Here is a 15307-nt window from a genome sequence, read left to right as displayed (position 1 = left end):
ATTAATGTCAAATAATAGCTCCTAAAAACTAATATTCTTAACAGAATTGTCTAGAAATGTCACATTGTGAGCAACAAAAGATGATAGTGGAATATATATAGACACTCATCATCCTGGCATTATATGAGAGACGGGATTATTTTCTTTGAGCTGATGACATTTTGTGGGCAACAACTGAATCAATGGTAGGAATAATAATGCATTCTCCTGGGAGGTGAGATGGAACCTGGCTATGTCTACCCAAGGCTACATTTTAGCAGTCTTGGGAAAAATTGGGTATTTTTGTATTTTTCTCAAATTTGAATCACTTATTTCTTTTGGATGACCTTGGAGACATTATCCAAGTTATCTACAGAAATAAAAATTAATTAGATAGCATTTACCTTTTAAAAAAGATTTGCTAGTGGGTGTTAATTGGAATGAATATTCTCAAGTCTCATGCATCCCTTTTTACCACACACAAGTGTTGAATATTTAGGATATGTAAACCCAAGAACTGTATTTCTTAATTAGCTTTAAATTTGGTAGAAGGATATAAGTACATAAATAGCTAAAATTAAAGTATTTAATGTATTTATAAATGTAAATAGGGCTATAGATAAATTTTACATAATATTGATAAGAAAATATCAGGTGTTATTAATAACTATCATGAAGCATAAAGGCATATATGGATGGTTTCCTACTACAGAGAGTATAGAGAGCATTGCTTCTACCAATACTTCTACCAGTTCTGATTGGAGAGAAGGAAATGGAGAAAGGAACTAAAATTTATTTTAAAACTCCTGTGTAGCATGATCTTAATTAGAGCCTTTTTTCTTTATTCTCCCCACAATATACTTGCCATTATTTTATAGATGAGGAAACTAAAGATCAGAGAGTTTGAGTTACTCAAGGATACACAGCAAGAAAAGAGCATATCTGGGTTTTGAACCCAAACTCACTTCTTCTAAAGCTTAGAAACTTTCCTCTATAGTACATTTCTTCCTATTCTGCTAGGGACTGAGCCCAACCCATAGATGAACAAAATATTCAGCTATAGAAGAGGTCAGTTAGAGAATTTTGTTGGCCAAGATACTGGAATGTGAAAATGTGTGGACAAACATGAGACATGATACTGAAATGCATGTCAGATCTGTGATGTGGAAAGTCTTGAATACAGGTTAGGATTTTGCTTTGTTAGTATGAAACCCTGGAGACAGTGCGGATTGTCAGACTGCGGGTAGGGAGAGGGTATTTGCTAGTGGCATCTAGTGGGTAAGAGGCAAGGTATGTATTTAAATATCCTATGTTATGTAAGACAGCACCCACAACAAGCAGTTATCTGTTCTGAAGTGTCAGTAGAGCTGAAGTTGAGAAATCGTGATGTAGATAATGGGAATCCATTAAGGTATATTAAAGTATTCATATTTGTTTTAAAATGATCACTCTAACCTCAAAATTTAGGGAAAATTGGAGTTAGGATATGATTGGAGACAAACAAGACAGTTAATAGATTATTACAGATTTATAAAGTAAATAGAGATAGGAGCAGTGACCATGAGATAAGAGCCTGAGAGATATTGCACAGATGACATTAAAATTGTAATGATCAACTGATTCCTTTTTCTTTCTTTTAGAAGCCCTAGTTAATAATCAAGGATTAATTCCAGGTTTTTAGCCCGAGTGAAAAGACAGATAAGAATGCCATTAATTTAGAGAAAGATGCTAAGTGGAAAAGAAGCAGTACCTGATGCTAGCCATTGTTTTATGGAAAAGTTGAAGTAATATCACTTTTGAACATATTTAGTTGGTGATATCAATGAAAAAAATCAGTATCTATGAGCTATCTAGCAGATGTTTGGAAATGCAGTTATTTTGAGAGCAATGTCACTTAGGGATGTAGATTCCACAGACATCTGGGTAAAAATGACACTAGGAGCAGGGGTGAAAAGGAAAATTCCTTATTAGAGTCAAGAAAAAAATAGGGAAGAGAGCTAAAGACAGAACTATACCAGAAGCTTTGTGGTATGGATGAAGAGATATACCTTACTTAGCTTTGTGTAAAGATGAAGATTAGGGTCTTATAAAAAAAATTCAATACTCTCTAACTAAAATAACCAGTGAGTTAGCAAAAGAAACTACAAATGAGAGCTATAAGGAGACTATGAGTCAAGAGAGTGCTATTAAGATGTTAGGGGCAGTCATCATTGCTTAAGTTTTAATGCTACGAAGAAGGTAAGCATTTGGCTTGAGATCTTCTTTCAGATTGAGGTGTTCAGTTATGGAGATGAAGAGATCAGTGTTAACCACATTATAGGGGTTGAGGCTGGATGGCTTGGGCTGAGACATAAATTATAGGTTGAAGGGGGGAAAGTTTGGAGTTGAAGGGAAGGAGGAAGATAGAGAAATGTGAATACCACAGAAACCAAAGTTTTCTTAGTAAGAACATGCCAGTGTCTCTTTTCCTCACACACAGATATCTAAGTATACATTCGAGTGAGTAAAGCTAAAAATTTCTAAGATTTGAAATCGAGAAAAAATAACACCAATTAAAAAAAAAAAAAAAAAAAAAAAAAAACCTCCTACATTTGGGTTGTGAGCTCATTGCTTTGGGCTCCCGGGTCAAATCAGACCTTCACATATATAAAGACCATGGGGAGTGCCAGGTTAGTCCACTGTTTCCCAGACCAGTCTAGAAATAGGGACAAGTTCAAAAGCTAGTGACAAATATGAATTTTCCTTCCTCCACCTTAGTAAATGGTTTGCGTGTATAGGTGAGACCTGAAGAATTGCATGCTTGAAACCTTTCCAGGTGATTCTAATGAAGGTGTTCCTCAAAGCCAATTTTGAGAATTCTATCCCGCGCTCCTCATTTGAAGATTAAGCTAAACCATATGACTTACACAAGGTCAGACAGCTACTGAGAGGAAGTGCTGGAGCTGGAATTCAGCTCTCCTGACTTGGACACCAAATCCTCCTCATTAGATAGCCTGAATCTTTCCTGCAGTGGACAAGCTGGGTTTATGGTCTCTTTTAATCCACTGTGTAATCATCAGGATCTAACACACTGCCTTCAAGTGTGTTAAAGCCAATCTGGAAATATATAGTCAGAATTGTCTCTTAAATGTAACAGGTACCAGGATTAGGATGCCAGAATATTGCTGAGATGTTTGGCACCTCAATCTCATCCTCAGAGCCACTCTGGTGTCTTTTAAATATTTCTTTTCTTTCCTAGATAAGAGCTTTTCTCTCTGAGAAATGGATGTCACTTAGAGAAAGGCTATGTCTAACCTCCATGTTCTGGCTGCTGATGGAAAAACTCAGAGATAATTTCTTTTCAGGGTCAAATCGCTCACCTCACTGTCTGTTTTACCCTCTAGGAGAATACGTTGTTATGACCACTCATTTCCACTTGAAGAGAAAGATTGGCTATTTTGTTATTCAAACATACCTGCCTTGCATAATGACGGTTATTCTCTCTCAAGTCTCATTCTGGCTGAACAGAGAGTCTGTACCAGCAAGGACTGTCTTTGGTGAGTGTCAATCAGGACAAGCATGCAAGGGACTGGAGGGCAAGTTATGTCATACCTGTGACATTGCAAATAGAATGAAAAAAATAATTACACATTAAAATCTAAAGTAAGCACAATAGGAATTACCATTCTCATTATGACATGATTGTAAAAAATTCTTTCTTTAAATACCAACCTGTTTTACTGCATGTTAATGGATAGGATTAATGAACATTTGACTTGATATGTTAGGAGAGAAATGGAACGAAGCAGGCATAAAATGCATTGTGACAGATTAAAATGCACACATAGAAACATGAATACTTATATGTTTAGAATATGTAATCATGTGTCAGTGTATTTTGTAAGAATATGAGAGAATATCAGCAGAACTACTTCCTTGAATATATGAAAACAGAGGTCCCTTATGTGGGAAGAACTCATTAGTGACCATCACACCAGTAGAAGAATAATTCGTTTTACCCAATGTGTGTACTTCTGAAGAGTTAACAAATATTTTTTTCTATTAAAATATTTTAAATGCTTTAGATGCTTTAAGTGAATCTGATGGAAAAGTGTTTAAAGAATAAATTTTTACTGGTAGGAAAATTCACTTGCTAATCTATCATTTTGGAAGCATCTGTGTATATATATATTTCATAGTAGACTGTCTTAAGTGTATTTTTCAGACTGATGAAGACAAAAAATTCCATTACAAAACACTTACTGATTCACTCAATCAGTAAGTCATTCATTGACTTTTTCTTTGAAATTCACTATAAGGTCCTACAATATTCTAGGCACAGAGCATAGCTGTCACCTTAACATAAACCACTCCCCTCATGAATGTTAAATTCTGAAACTTAAAATTTGAGTAGCAATAAAATCATGCAGAATACTTATTGAGTGCTTTAATATCAGGCTCTGTTCTACAAAATAATCCAATTATTATCTTAACTAAAAAAAAGTAAAATCCTCTGTAATATTTTCCCTGTGTTGTAGACAAGAAAGCTAAGAAACAAGACACTAAATAACTTGCCCAAGGTCAGAAGCTGTGAGGTGTAGGAATCTGGAATAAGACCCAGTCTTTCAGCTGTAGAATCTATGCACTTAATGACCATGATGTACCACTACCCATGTGCTGCCTGTTGCAATGACAAGACAGGGAATGGGTTTTTGTGGGCAGTGTAACTCATTTGAAAATAACAACTACGAATTTATTGGTGAAAGGTGCAATTATCAAGGTTCATTCCAAAAATACCAACCAGGCACATACTATGTTTAAAACCCCTTACTACAAAAGCCTTCAGACTTACAGTCTAAACTGAGGATTATTCTTGTGCAGAGACCCCTATGGCATCAGCCTTCAATAATATGCAAAGTATGACAAATCAGTTAACTCAGGAAGAAAGCAAGGCTCTGCCTCTGGGGCCCAGAAGAGTCTTTTTTTTTTTTTTTTCCCTGAACTTAGGAAGGTGTTTCCAGGCTGGGAACCACCAAATCTTTGCTGTGACATTAGCCTAAGAATATAATTTAATCAAGGCCCAGAATAATTCCAACTGCAGAGCATAAGAGTGGTTTATTTCAAACTCTTTTTTCCCCTTATCACAATTTGTAAATATTAACAATTATTAGAATTGAAGATTGAACTCTTGTCAGATGCTAATCATATGTATATGTAGTATGAGCCCTTTATTCATTTGAAATTTTTTAAAAAAAGAACACAGAAGATATCTACTTTACATTTTATGTATATCTTTGTAAAAGGAGCCCAGCACTGTAGTGAAAATTATTTTTTTTAAATGCTCACTTCCCCCAATTTGTCCCATACAAATCCTATCGTTCCTTTTTGGATATTCTCTAAAGCACGTTGGAATGTTTTATAAGTCAAAAGCCCTGTTCTTAACATTTTCAACAATCTAGTATTTCACCAACTCCATGCCCTTTTGGTGAACGTAACTACATAATTGTCAGCTCAACTGTGGCAAGTATTTCCTTGTATCAAGTTATATATTTCTAATGTTTTAAGTCCAATAAAATCACAAATACAATTTTTTAAAACCTTTAGCCTTTCAACATTTATTTAGAACATATGTCTCTATTCTTTTCACTCTGCACTCAGCACATTCTTCTGAACTGTGTAGATACCTGACAGGGTCATGGATATTTAAAGAAAAAAATTCCAAATGGAAAAAAAAAAAAGAAACAAAAAAAAGTTGTACCTTCTAACAGTTTATGAAATGGTAGCTGAAATCCAGCAAAGCTGAAGCTGTTTATGTCTTACAACATCATCGTCTTGACTTTCCATTCTCTCTCTCATTTAGAGACAGTGGTCATATACTTTTGCTGCCAGAGAGATCCAAGTTTTAGCTTCAGTCTTCATTTTTCTAAGCTTCAGATGCCTATAAAATGAGAGTACAATTAAAATAGTGCCATTAAAGAGATTAGGTAGAGTTTTCCCACTGTGGCTCAGCAGAAACAAGCCCAACTAGGATCCATGAAGATGCTGGTTCAATTCCTATCTCTGCTCAGTGGGTTAAAGAATTCGGAAAAGAAATCATGGACTTGGAGAAGAGACTTGTGGCTGTCTGATGGGAGGGGGAGGGAGTGGGAGGGATCGGAGCTTGGGCTTATCAGACACAGCTTAGAATAGATTTACAAGGAGATCCTGCTGAATAGCATTGAGAACTATGTCTAGATACTCATGTTGCAACAGAACAAAGGGTGGGGGAAAAATGTAATTGTAATGTATATATGGAAGGATAACCTGACCCCCTTGCTGTACAGTGGGAAAATAAAAAAAATATATTAAATTAAAAAAAAAAAAAAAAGAATTTGCTGTTACTGTGGCTGGGCTGTAGGCCAGCATCTGTAGCTGCTATTTGACCTCTAGCCTGGGGACTTCCATATGTCACAGGTGTGGCCCTAAAAAACAAAAGAAATAAAATGAAATAAAATAAAAGATTAGGTGAGAAAAATAAAATAAAATTTGTAAATGTTATGTTCACCACTTGGAACTTGAGATGCTTAACACATTTTTGGTTTTTTTCATTTCCTTATAGCAAGAATTGTAAGATAACATGCACACACACATACACATGCAGACACGCCTCTCTTTATGTTATTTGTAACTGTTTTTAATTTATGGATACATTTGGTTTAGAACACCCATTCCCACATTACTTTTAACAGCTGGCTACCTATATAAACCAAAATTTGAAAGAAAAATGTAATTCACTTTAGCAGGGATTTATCACAAAGGACTGAAGTTGTTGATAGTAAGTTATTAACTTTGCCCTTAGCAAGTATCAGACTAAGTGCTAAACACTTTATTACATTATTTTATTTAATACTCATGATAGCCCTCTGAGTTAGACTTACTAAAATTAATTTATGGGGAACCAATTACAAAAACTCCAAAAGCTCAGAATTGTGAGGCAATTTTCCCAAGCTCGCTCAGAAATTATAGATCTGGGGTTTGAAACCGGGTTTCTCTGTTCCCCAAATAATGACATTTAATTACTTTGATCTTTGCTCAAGTTAATGTTGATACATAAATTTGGGGGCTATTTTCCAGCCAATATTTCTTAAACTATTTGTTGGTTACATAATATAGATAATACCCTAGAACTTCCTGCAACACTTCCAGACTTCAAAGTAAGTCTGTTCCCTACAGCTTTGACCATGTATCAAAAATATGATTTAATAAGTCTGAGAGTTTCTTAATTGTATCACTTTGTAATAGAGTTAACAAAGATAATCTATCTTGAAATTCATGGAAAACTAGGGAATATTGGATGGTTTAAAGCAGCTTAGAAAAATTAGCCACCTACAAGCTGTGTGACCCTGTTGATTCTCTAAAAACTAGTCAAAAGGGAAAATGAGGAGTTCCCGTTGTGGCTTGGTGGTTAATGAATCCAGCTAAGAACCATGAGGTTGTGGGTTTGATCCCTGGCCTTGCTCAGTGGGTTAAGGATCCGGCGTTGCCATGAGCTGTGGTGTAGGTTGCAGACGCGGCTTGGATCCCGCGTTGCTGTGGCTCTGGCATTCAACCCCTAGCCTGGGAACCTCCATATGCCATGAAAGCGGCCCAAGAAATGGCAAAAAAGACCAAAAAAAAGGGGTGGGGGGGAATAAGAGGTATGAGTTTTATTTTATTTTTTAATTAATTTATTTATTTATTTTTGCTCTTTAAGGCCACATCTTCAGCATATGAAAGTTCCCAGGGTAGGGGTCCAATCAGAGCTGTAGCTGCTGGCCTACACCACAGCCACAGCAATGCAGGATCTGAACCATGTCTGAGACCTATACCACAACTCACAGCAAAGCTGGATCCTTAACCCACTGAGCAGGCACAGAGATCAAACCTGTATCCTCATGGCTACCAGTAGGGTTAATTACTGCTGAGCCACAATGGGAACTCCAAGAGGTGTGAATTTTAGACACATGGGATGACAATACCTTCTGTGGCAATAATTTACTTAACATCTATATATATATATATATATATTTTTTTTTTTTTTTTGTCTTTTTGTCTTTTTTGTTGTTGTTGTTGCTATTTCTTGGGCCGCTCCCGCGGCATATGGAGGTTCCCAGGCCAGGGGTCGAATCGGAGCTGTAGCCACCGGCCTACGCCAGAGCCACAGCAACGCGGGATCCGAGCCTCGTCTGCAACCTACACCACAGCTCACGGCAACGCCGGATCGTTAACCCACTGAGCAAGGGCAGGGACCGAACCCGCAACCTCATGGTTCCTAGTCGGATTCGTTAACCACTGCGCCACAACGGGAACTCCTACTTAACATCTTTAAAATACCTTTACATATTATTATATTTAATCCTCAAGTAATCTTGTGAATGTGCAGAAATTTTCCTCTCTTAGATTTTCAACAATGCTGTAGACAGTCAAAAGAATGAATTTTAAATCACCACTTTTACAAATATGGAGACTCAAGTCCCTAGAAGTTAACTCACTTTCTCAAAGCTAATGAGCTAATAAGTAGCGAGGGAGAAGTCACTGGAGGAGTCAATATCTTTTCCACTCCATGCAGCCTACGCCACTCCCTCTGGGTTCCTGTGATTTTTTTTTTTCTTCATACATTTTCAAATGGCTTAAAAGAGAACTCATTCTAAGTCGTATATTGTGTTACCTATAGTAGGTTGATAATATTAATTTGTTAGATGAACATTAAAGGGTATCATCATTCACATGCCAGCTCATATAGTTATCTAAATAAACTAAGAGCAACTCACTTGAAAGTTGCTTTGAATATAGGTAATTTTCATCAGTAGAGATAGATTCACAGACTAGGGAAGATGAGGCAGGTAAGCAGAAGGACACTGTGGACAGTTGAATCAGATGAATGTGTTCCAATTTGGTATTGCCCCTTCTGAGCTATATGACCACAAGAAAGTTACATCCAACATATTTCAGGAATTCCTTCAAAAAAGTCATTATTCAGGAAACAGGAAAAAATAGTATAAAAGTCAGAGTTAATAATGTGACAAAATGTTATCCTAAGATAATTCAATTTTCTAGTAATGATCAGCTATGAAGAAATTATTGGTTGCTTGGTTTATACATTTGGGGTACACAGGATGAAAATTAAACAGAGCTGAGGATCCAGAGATTACTTACAGATCAAGGACAGTGAAGATTTCTGCCTTTTTTTTTCTTTTTTTAAGAGAGTTGGGGGACAGTGAAGGAATATTATTTACTTTCCTACCCCAGACACCATGTTCAAGATGCCTATTTAAAGGAATTCACTATCTTATTAGCAGCTTATTAATAGCAGAGAATGTTTATCCTTCCAAGAGCTCCCCCAAAATACTGCCAATACTGTAACTGCCAACCACCCGGAGGTTAAACTGAAACTCATCCATCCCAAGCCAAAATGGGATGAACTCAAAACACACTCTGTGTTTCCTTTGCACAAGTAGGCTGACCTCAGTGATGACATTTTGTAGTTCAAACCTCCAAATTCACTTTCTTTCTTTATAGGAGTAACAACGGTGCTCACCATGACAACGTTGAGTATCAGTGCCAGAAATTCCCTCCCTAAGGTGGCTTATGCAACTGCAATGGATTGGTTTATCGCAGTGTGCTATGCCTTTGTATTCTCAGCTCTGATCGAGTTTGCCACAGTAAACTATTTCACCAAGAGAGGTTATGCATGGGATGGCAAAAGTGTGGTTCCAGAAAAGGTAAATGCTTTAATCTCTTGTAACTTATCACTAATATGTCTTTTTAAACCTATGCAATGGAATGTTTGGACTTAGGGGAATGGATAAGGAATGCAGAGAGAGGGTAAAGAAGATTTTTTTTTCTTATGTCATAAATGACTAAGTGGCATGAGAATTTTGTTGCTGCTCAGGGGAGAAGTTATTTCAGTAGATAGATATACAGAGCAGAGGAAAGGAGATAAAAGAGAAAAGCACAGGTAAACATTTCTACTCAGATATGCTTTCCCATGATCTCCATTAATGTGAGAACAGTTTTAACAAACCTAACATTAGGAGCAATTACACTATTATAATTTTTATAACTTGAAAGTCATAGTCTTTTGCTTGTTTTCTGAGTCTTATAATACTGGTCATAAGTGGTATTACTTCAATGGCTCTAAGGAATTGAGCTTACAAAATGCATTGTCTCTAATTTTCACTAAAGTAAAGGTCAGGAAACATTTTCTTTTTTATTAATTAATTATTTATTTTTTATACCACAAGGAACTATAATCAATATCTGTGTGATAAATGAATTTATCACATCTGTAGTTGTTTAATGATCATAACAATCTGATTTCACAGGATTTCCATCCCACAGCCCAAGCACATCCCCCCACCCCCCACACTGTCTCCTCCAGAGACAATAAGTTTTTCAATGTCCGTGAGTCAGCATCTGTTTTGCAAAGAAGTCTGTCCTTTTTTCAGATTCTACATGTCAGTGAAAGCATTTGATGCTCATGTCTCATTGTATGACTGACTTCATTTAGCATGATAATTACTAGGCCCATCCATGTTGCTAAAAATGCCGGTATTTTGTTTTTTTAATGGCTGAGTGATACTCCATTCTGCATATGTACCACATTTTCTTGATCCACTCCTCTGTCGATGGGCATTTAGGTTGTTTCCATGTCTTGGCTACTGAAAATAGTGCTGCAGTGAACATCAGAGGACATGTGCTTTGCGAGTCGTGGTTTTCTCTGGATAGATGCCCAGGAGTGGGACTGCTGGATCAAATGGTAGTTCTATTTATAGTTTTCTGAGGAATCTCTACACTGTTTTCCACTGTGGTTGCACCAATTTACAATCCCACCAACAGTGTACTAGGGTTCCTTTTTCTCCACACCCTCTCTAGCACTTATTGTTTGTAGGCTTTTTGATGATGGCCATTCTGGCTGGTGTAAGGTGGCACCTCAGAGTGGTTTTGATTTGCATTTCTCTAATAATGAGTGATTCTGAACATCTTTCCATGTTTTTTTTGCCATCTGTATGTCTTCTTTGGAGAACTGAGTGTTCAGATCTTCTGCCCATTTTTTGAAGGGGCTATTTGTTTTTTTGGTATGGAGCTGCAGAAGGTATTTATAAATTTTGGAGATTAATCCCTTGTCAGTAGATTCACTTGCAAAGATTTTCTCCCATTCTGTGGGTTGTCTTTTGGTTTTGATTAGGGTTTCCTTTGCTGTGCAGACACTTTTAGGTTTGATTAGGTCCCATTTCTTTATTTTTGTTTTTATTGTCAATACTCTAAGAGGTGGATCTGAGAAGATGTTGCTGTCATTTATGTCAGAGAGTGTTTGGCCTTTGTTTTCCTCCAAGAGTTTTATAGTGTCTGGTCTTCTATCTAGGTCTTTAATCCATTTGGAGTTTATTTTTGTGTATGGTGTTAGGGAGTGTTCTAATTTCATTCTTTTCCATGTGGCTGTCCAGTTTTCCCAGCACCACTTATTGAACAAGCTGTCCTTTCTCCATTGTATATTCTTGTCTCCTTTTTCATAGATTAGTTGGCTGTAGGTGCATGGGTTTAATTCTGGGTTTTCTATCCTGTTCCGATATTTCTGTCTTTGTGCCAGCACCATACGGTTTTGATGACTGTTGTCTTGTAGTATAGTCTGAATTCCGGGAGCCTGATTCCTCCAGCTCCATTTTTCTTTTTCAGGAAGGCTTTGGCTAGTCTGGGTCTTTTGGGCTTCCAAACAAACTTTAATATATTTTGTTCAAGTTCTGTGAAAAATGTCCTTGGTAATTTGATAAGGATTGCATTGAATCTGTAGATTGCCTTAGGTAGTATAGTCATTTTGATAATATTAACTCTTCCAATCCATGAGCATGGTATGTCTTTCCATCTATTTGTGTCATCTTTGATTTCTTTCATCAGTGTCTTACAGTTTTCAGAGTACAGGTCTTTTGTCTCTTTAGGTAGGTTTACTCCTGGGTATTTTATTCTTTTTAATGGGATGGTAAACGGGATTGCTTCCCTAATTTCCTTTTCTGATCTTTCATTGTTAGTGTATAGAAATGCCATTGATTTATGTGTATTAATCTTGCATCCTGCAACTTTGCCAAATTCGTGGATGAGCTCTAACAGTTTTCTGGTAGAGTCTTTAGGATTTTCTAGGTATAGTATCATATCATATGCAAATAGGGATAGTTCTACTTCTTCCTTTCCAATTTGGATTCTTTTATTTCTTTTACTTCTCTGATTGCTGTGGCTAGGACTTCCAGAACTATGTTGAAGAGTAGTGGCGAGAGCAGACATCCTTGTCTTGTTCCTGATGTCAGCAGGAATTCTTTCACCTTTTCACCATTGAGAATGATGTTCACTGTGGGTTTGTCATATATGGCCTTTATCATGTTGAGGTAGGTTCCTGCTATGCTCACTTTCTGAAGGGTTTTTATCAGAAATGGGTATTGGATTTTGTCAAAGGCTTTTTCCACGTCTATTGAGAGGATCATATGGTTTTTATTCTTCAGTTTGTTAATGTGGTGTATCACACTTGGATTTGCGGATATTGAAGAACTCTTGCATCCCTGGGATAAATCCCACTTGATCATGACGTACAATCCTTTTAATGTATTGTTGGATGCAGTTTGCTAGGATTTTGTTGAGGCTTTTTGCATCAATGTTCATCAGTGAAATTGGCCTGTAGTTTTCTTTTTTTGTGCTTTGTCTGGCTTTGGTATCAGGGTGATGGTGGCCTCATAGAATGAGTTTGGGAGTATCCCTTCCTCTGCAATTTTTTTGCAATAGTTTCAAAGGAGAGGTGTTATTTCTTCTCTAAATGTTTGATAGAATTCGCCTGTGAAGCCATCTGGTCCTGGACTTTTGTTTGTTGGAAGTTTTTTAATCACAGTTTCAATTTCAGTTCTTGTGATTGTTCCATTCATCTTTTCTATTTCATCTTGGTTTGGTCTTGGAAGATTGTACTTTTCTAAGAATTTGTCCATTTCTTCTAGGTTTTCTGTTTTATTGGTGTATAGTTGCATATAGTAGTCTCTTATGATCCTTTGTATTTCTACGATGTCTGTCGTTACTTCTCCTTTTTCATTTCTAATTTTATTGATTTGAGTCCTCTCTTTTTTGCTTGATAAGTCTGGCTAGGGGTTTATCAATTTTGCTGATCTTTTCAAAGAACCAGCTTTTCGTTTCATTGATCTTTTCTATGGTTTTCTTTGTTTCTATTTCATTGATTTCTGCTCTGATCTTTATGATTTCTTTCCTTCTACTAACTTTAGGTCTTGTCTGTTCTTCTCTCTCGAGCTGCCGTAGATGTAAAGTTAGCTTGTTTATTTGAGCTTTTTCTTATTTCCTGAGGTGGGCTTGTATTGCTATAAACTTTCCTCTTAGAATGGCTTTTGCTTGATCCCATAGGTTTTGGAGTGTCATATCTTCGTTGTCATTTGCTGCTAGGTATTTTTTAATTTCCTCTTTGAATTCTTCAGTGATCCATTGGTTTTTTAGTAGAATGTTGTTTGGTCTCCACGTGTTTGTATTTTTTGCAGTTTTTTTCTTGTTTTTGATTTCCAATCATATAGTGTTGTGGTCGGAAAATATGCTTGATATGATTTCAGATTCCTTAAAGTTGCTGAGGTTGGATTTGTACCCCAGGATGTGATCAATCTTAGAGAATGTTCCATGTGCACTTGAGAAGCATGTGTATTCTGTTGCTTTTGGATGAAATGTCCTATAAATATCTATTAAGTCCATCTGGTCTAATGCATCATTCAGGGCCTGTATTTCCTTATTGATTTTCTGTCTGGTTGATCTGTCCATTGCTGTAGGTGGGTGTTAAAGTCCCCCACTATGATTGTGTTATTGTTGATTTGTCCTTTTAAGGTTGTTAGCAGTTGCCTTATGTATTGTGGTGAACCTGTGTTGGGTGCATAGATATGTAAAATTGTTATATCTTCTTCTTGGATTGATCCTTTGATCATTATGTAATGACCTTCTTTGTCCCTTAAAATATTCTTCATTTTAAAGTCTATTTTGTCTGATATGACTATTGCTACTCCAGCTTTCTTTTGATCCCCATTTGTGTGAAATATTTTCTTCCATCCTCTCACTTTCAATTTGTATGTGTCCCTAGAAGTGAAGTGGGTCTCTTGAAGACAGCACATATATGGGTCTTGTTTTTGTATCCATTCAGCCAGTCTATGCATTTTGGTTGGGGTGTTTAGTCCACTAACATTTAAGGTAATTATTGACATGTATGTTCTTATAGCCATTTTATTAATTGCTTTGGATTTGTTTTTGTTGCTCTTTTTTCTTTCCTTCTTCTCTTGTTCTTTTCTGCCTATAGAAGTTCCTTTAGTATTTGTTGTAAGGCTGGTTTAGTGTTGCTGAATTCTCTCAGCTTTTGCTTATCTGTGAAGGTTTTGATTTCTCCTTCAAATCTGAATGAGAGCCTTGCTGGGTAGAGTAATCTTGGTTGGAGGTTTTTTCCTTTCATCACGTTAAGTATACCATGCCACTCTCTTCTGGCCTGCAGAGTTTCTGCTGAAAAATCTGCCAATAACCTTATTGGGGTTCCCTTGTATGTTATTTGTTTCTTTTCCCTAGCTGCTTTCAAGATTTTCTCTTTGTCTTTAATTTTGGTCAGTTTGATTAATATGTGTCTCAGGGTTTCCTCCTTGGGTTTATTTTATATGGTACTCGTTGTGCTTCCTGGATTTGAGTGAGTACTTCCTTCCCCTTATTAGGGAAGTTTTTGTCTATTATCTCTTAGAATATTTTTTCTATCTCCTTCTCTCTCTCTTCTCTTTCTGGCACCCCTATAATATGGATGTTGGTGCGTTTAACGTTGTCCCAGAGTTCTCTGAGACTCTCTTCATTTCTTTTCAGTCTTTTTTCTCTTTCCTGTTCTGCATCCATAATTTCCACTAATCTGTCCTCCACCTCACTTATTCGTTCTTCTGCCTCCTGTATTCTGCTGTTAGCTGCTTCTAGTGAATTTTTTATTTCAGTTATTGTATTTTGCATCTCTTCTTGTTTAAGTTTTATATCTTGTATCTCTTTGGTCAGTGTGTGCTGTAAGTTATCCATCTTTGCCTCCAGTTTATTTCCAACGTCTTGCATCATCTTCAGCATCAACAGTCTAAGGTCTTTTTCCTGGAGGCTGAGAATCTCCTAATGGCTTAGCTGATTCTCTGGGGTTTTTCCTTTCTCCCTCATCTGAGTTATTGTTCTCTGTCTTTTCATTTTTATAGGTTTTTGGTGTGGTGACCTTTTTACAGATAATAGATTTGTAACCTCTCCTACTTCTGATCTCTGCCCCCCTGTGGCTGAATTCGGTATGGTGGGCTTGCTGTAGGCT

General features: G+C 36.7%; 1 protein-coding gene across 1 annotated transcript in view; it reads left to right on the top strand.

The window, feature by feature from the left end:
* Positions 1 to 15307, top strand: part of GABRA1 (gamma-aminobutyric acid type A receptor subunit alpha1) — a 66583-nt gene that overhangs the window by 42261 nt on the left and 9015 nt on the right. The window contains exons 8-9 of the mRNA XM_003134089.7: positions 3363 to 3515; positions 9496 to 9698. Coding sequence (XP_003134137.5) covers positions 3363 to 3515; positions 9496 to 9698 — 356 coding nt within the window. The remainder of the gene's footprint in view (positions 1 to 3362; positions 3516 to 9495; positions 9699 to 15307) is intronic.

This window comes from Sus scrofa, chromosome 16, assembly GCF_054392235.1.
Source record: "Sus scrofa isolate SSC_HxYL_T2T_F1_AM1 chromosome 16, Sscrofa_HxYL_maternal_Yorkshire_Landrace_v2.0, whole genome shotgun sequence".
NCBI lineage: Eukaryota > Metazoa > Chordata > Mammalia > Artiodactyla > Suidae > Sus > Sus scrofa.
Note: the sequence above shows the minus strand (reverse complement) of the source record. Positions and strands in the feature narration are given on the sequence as shown.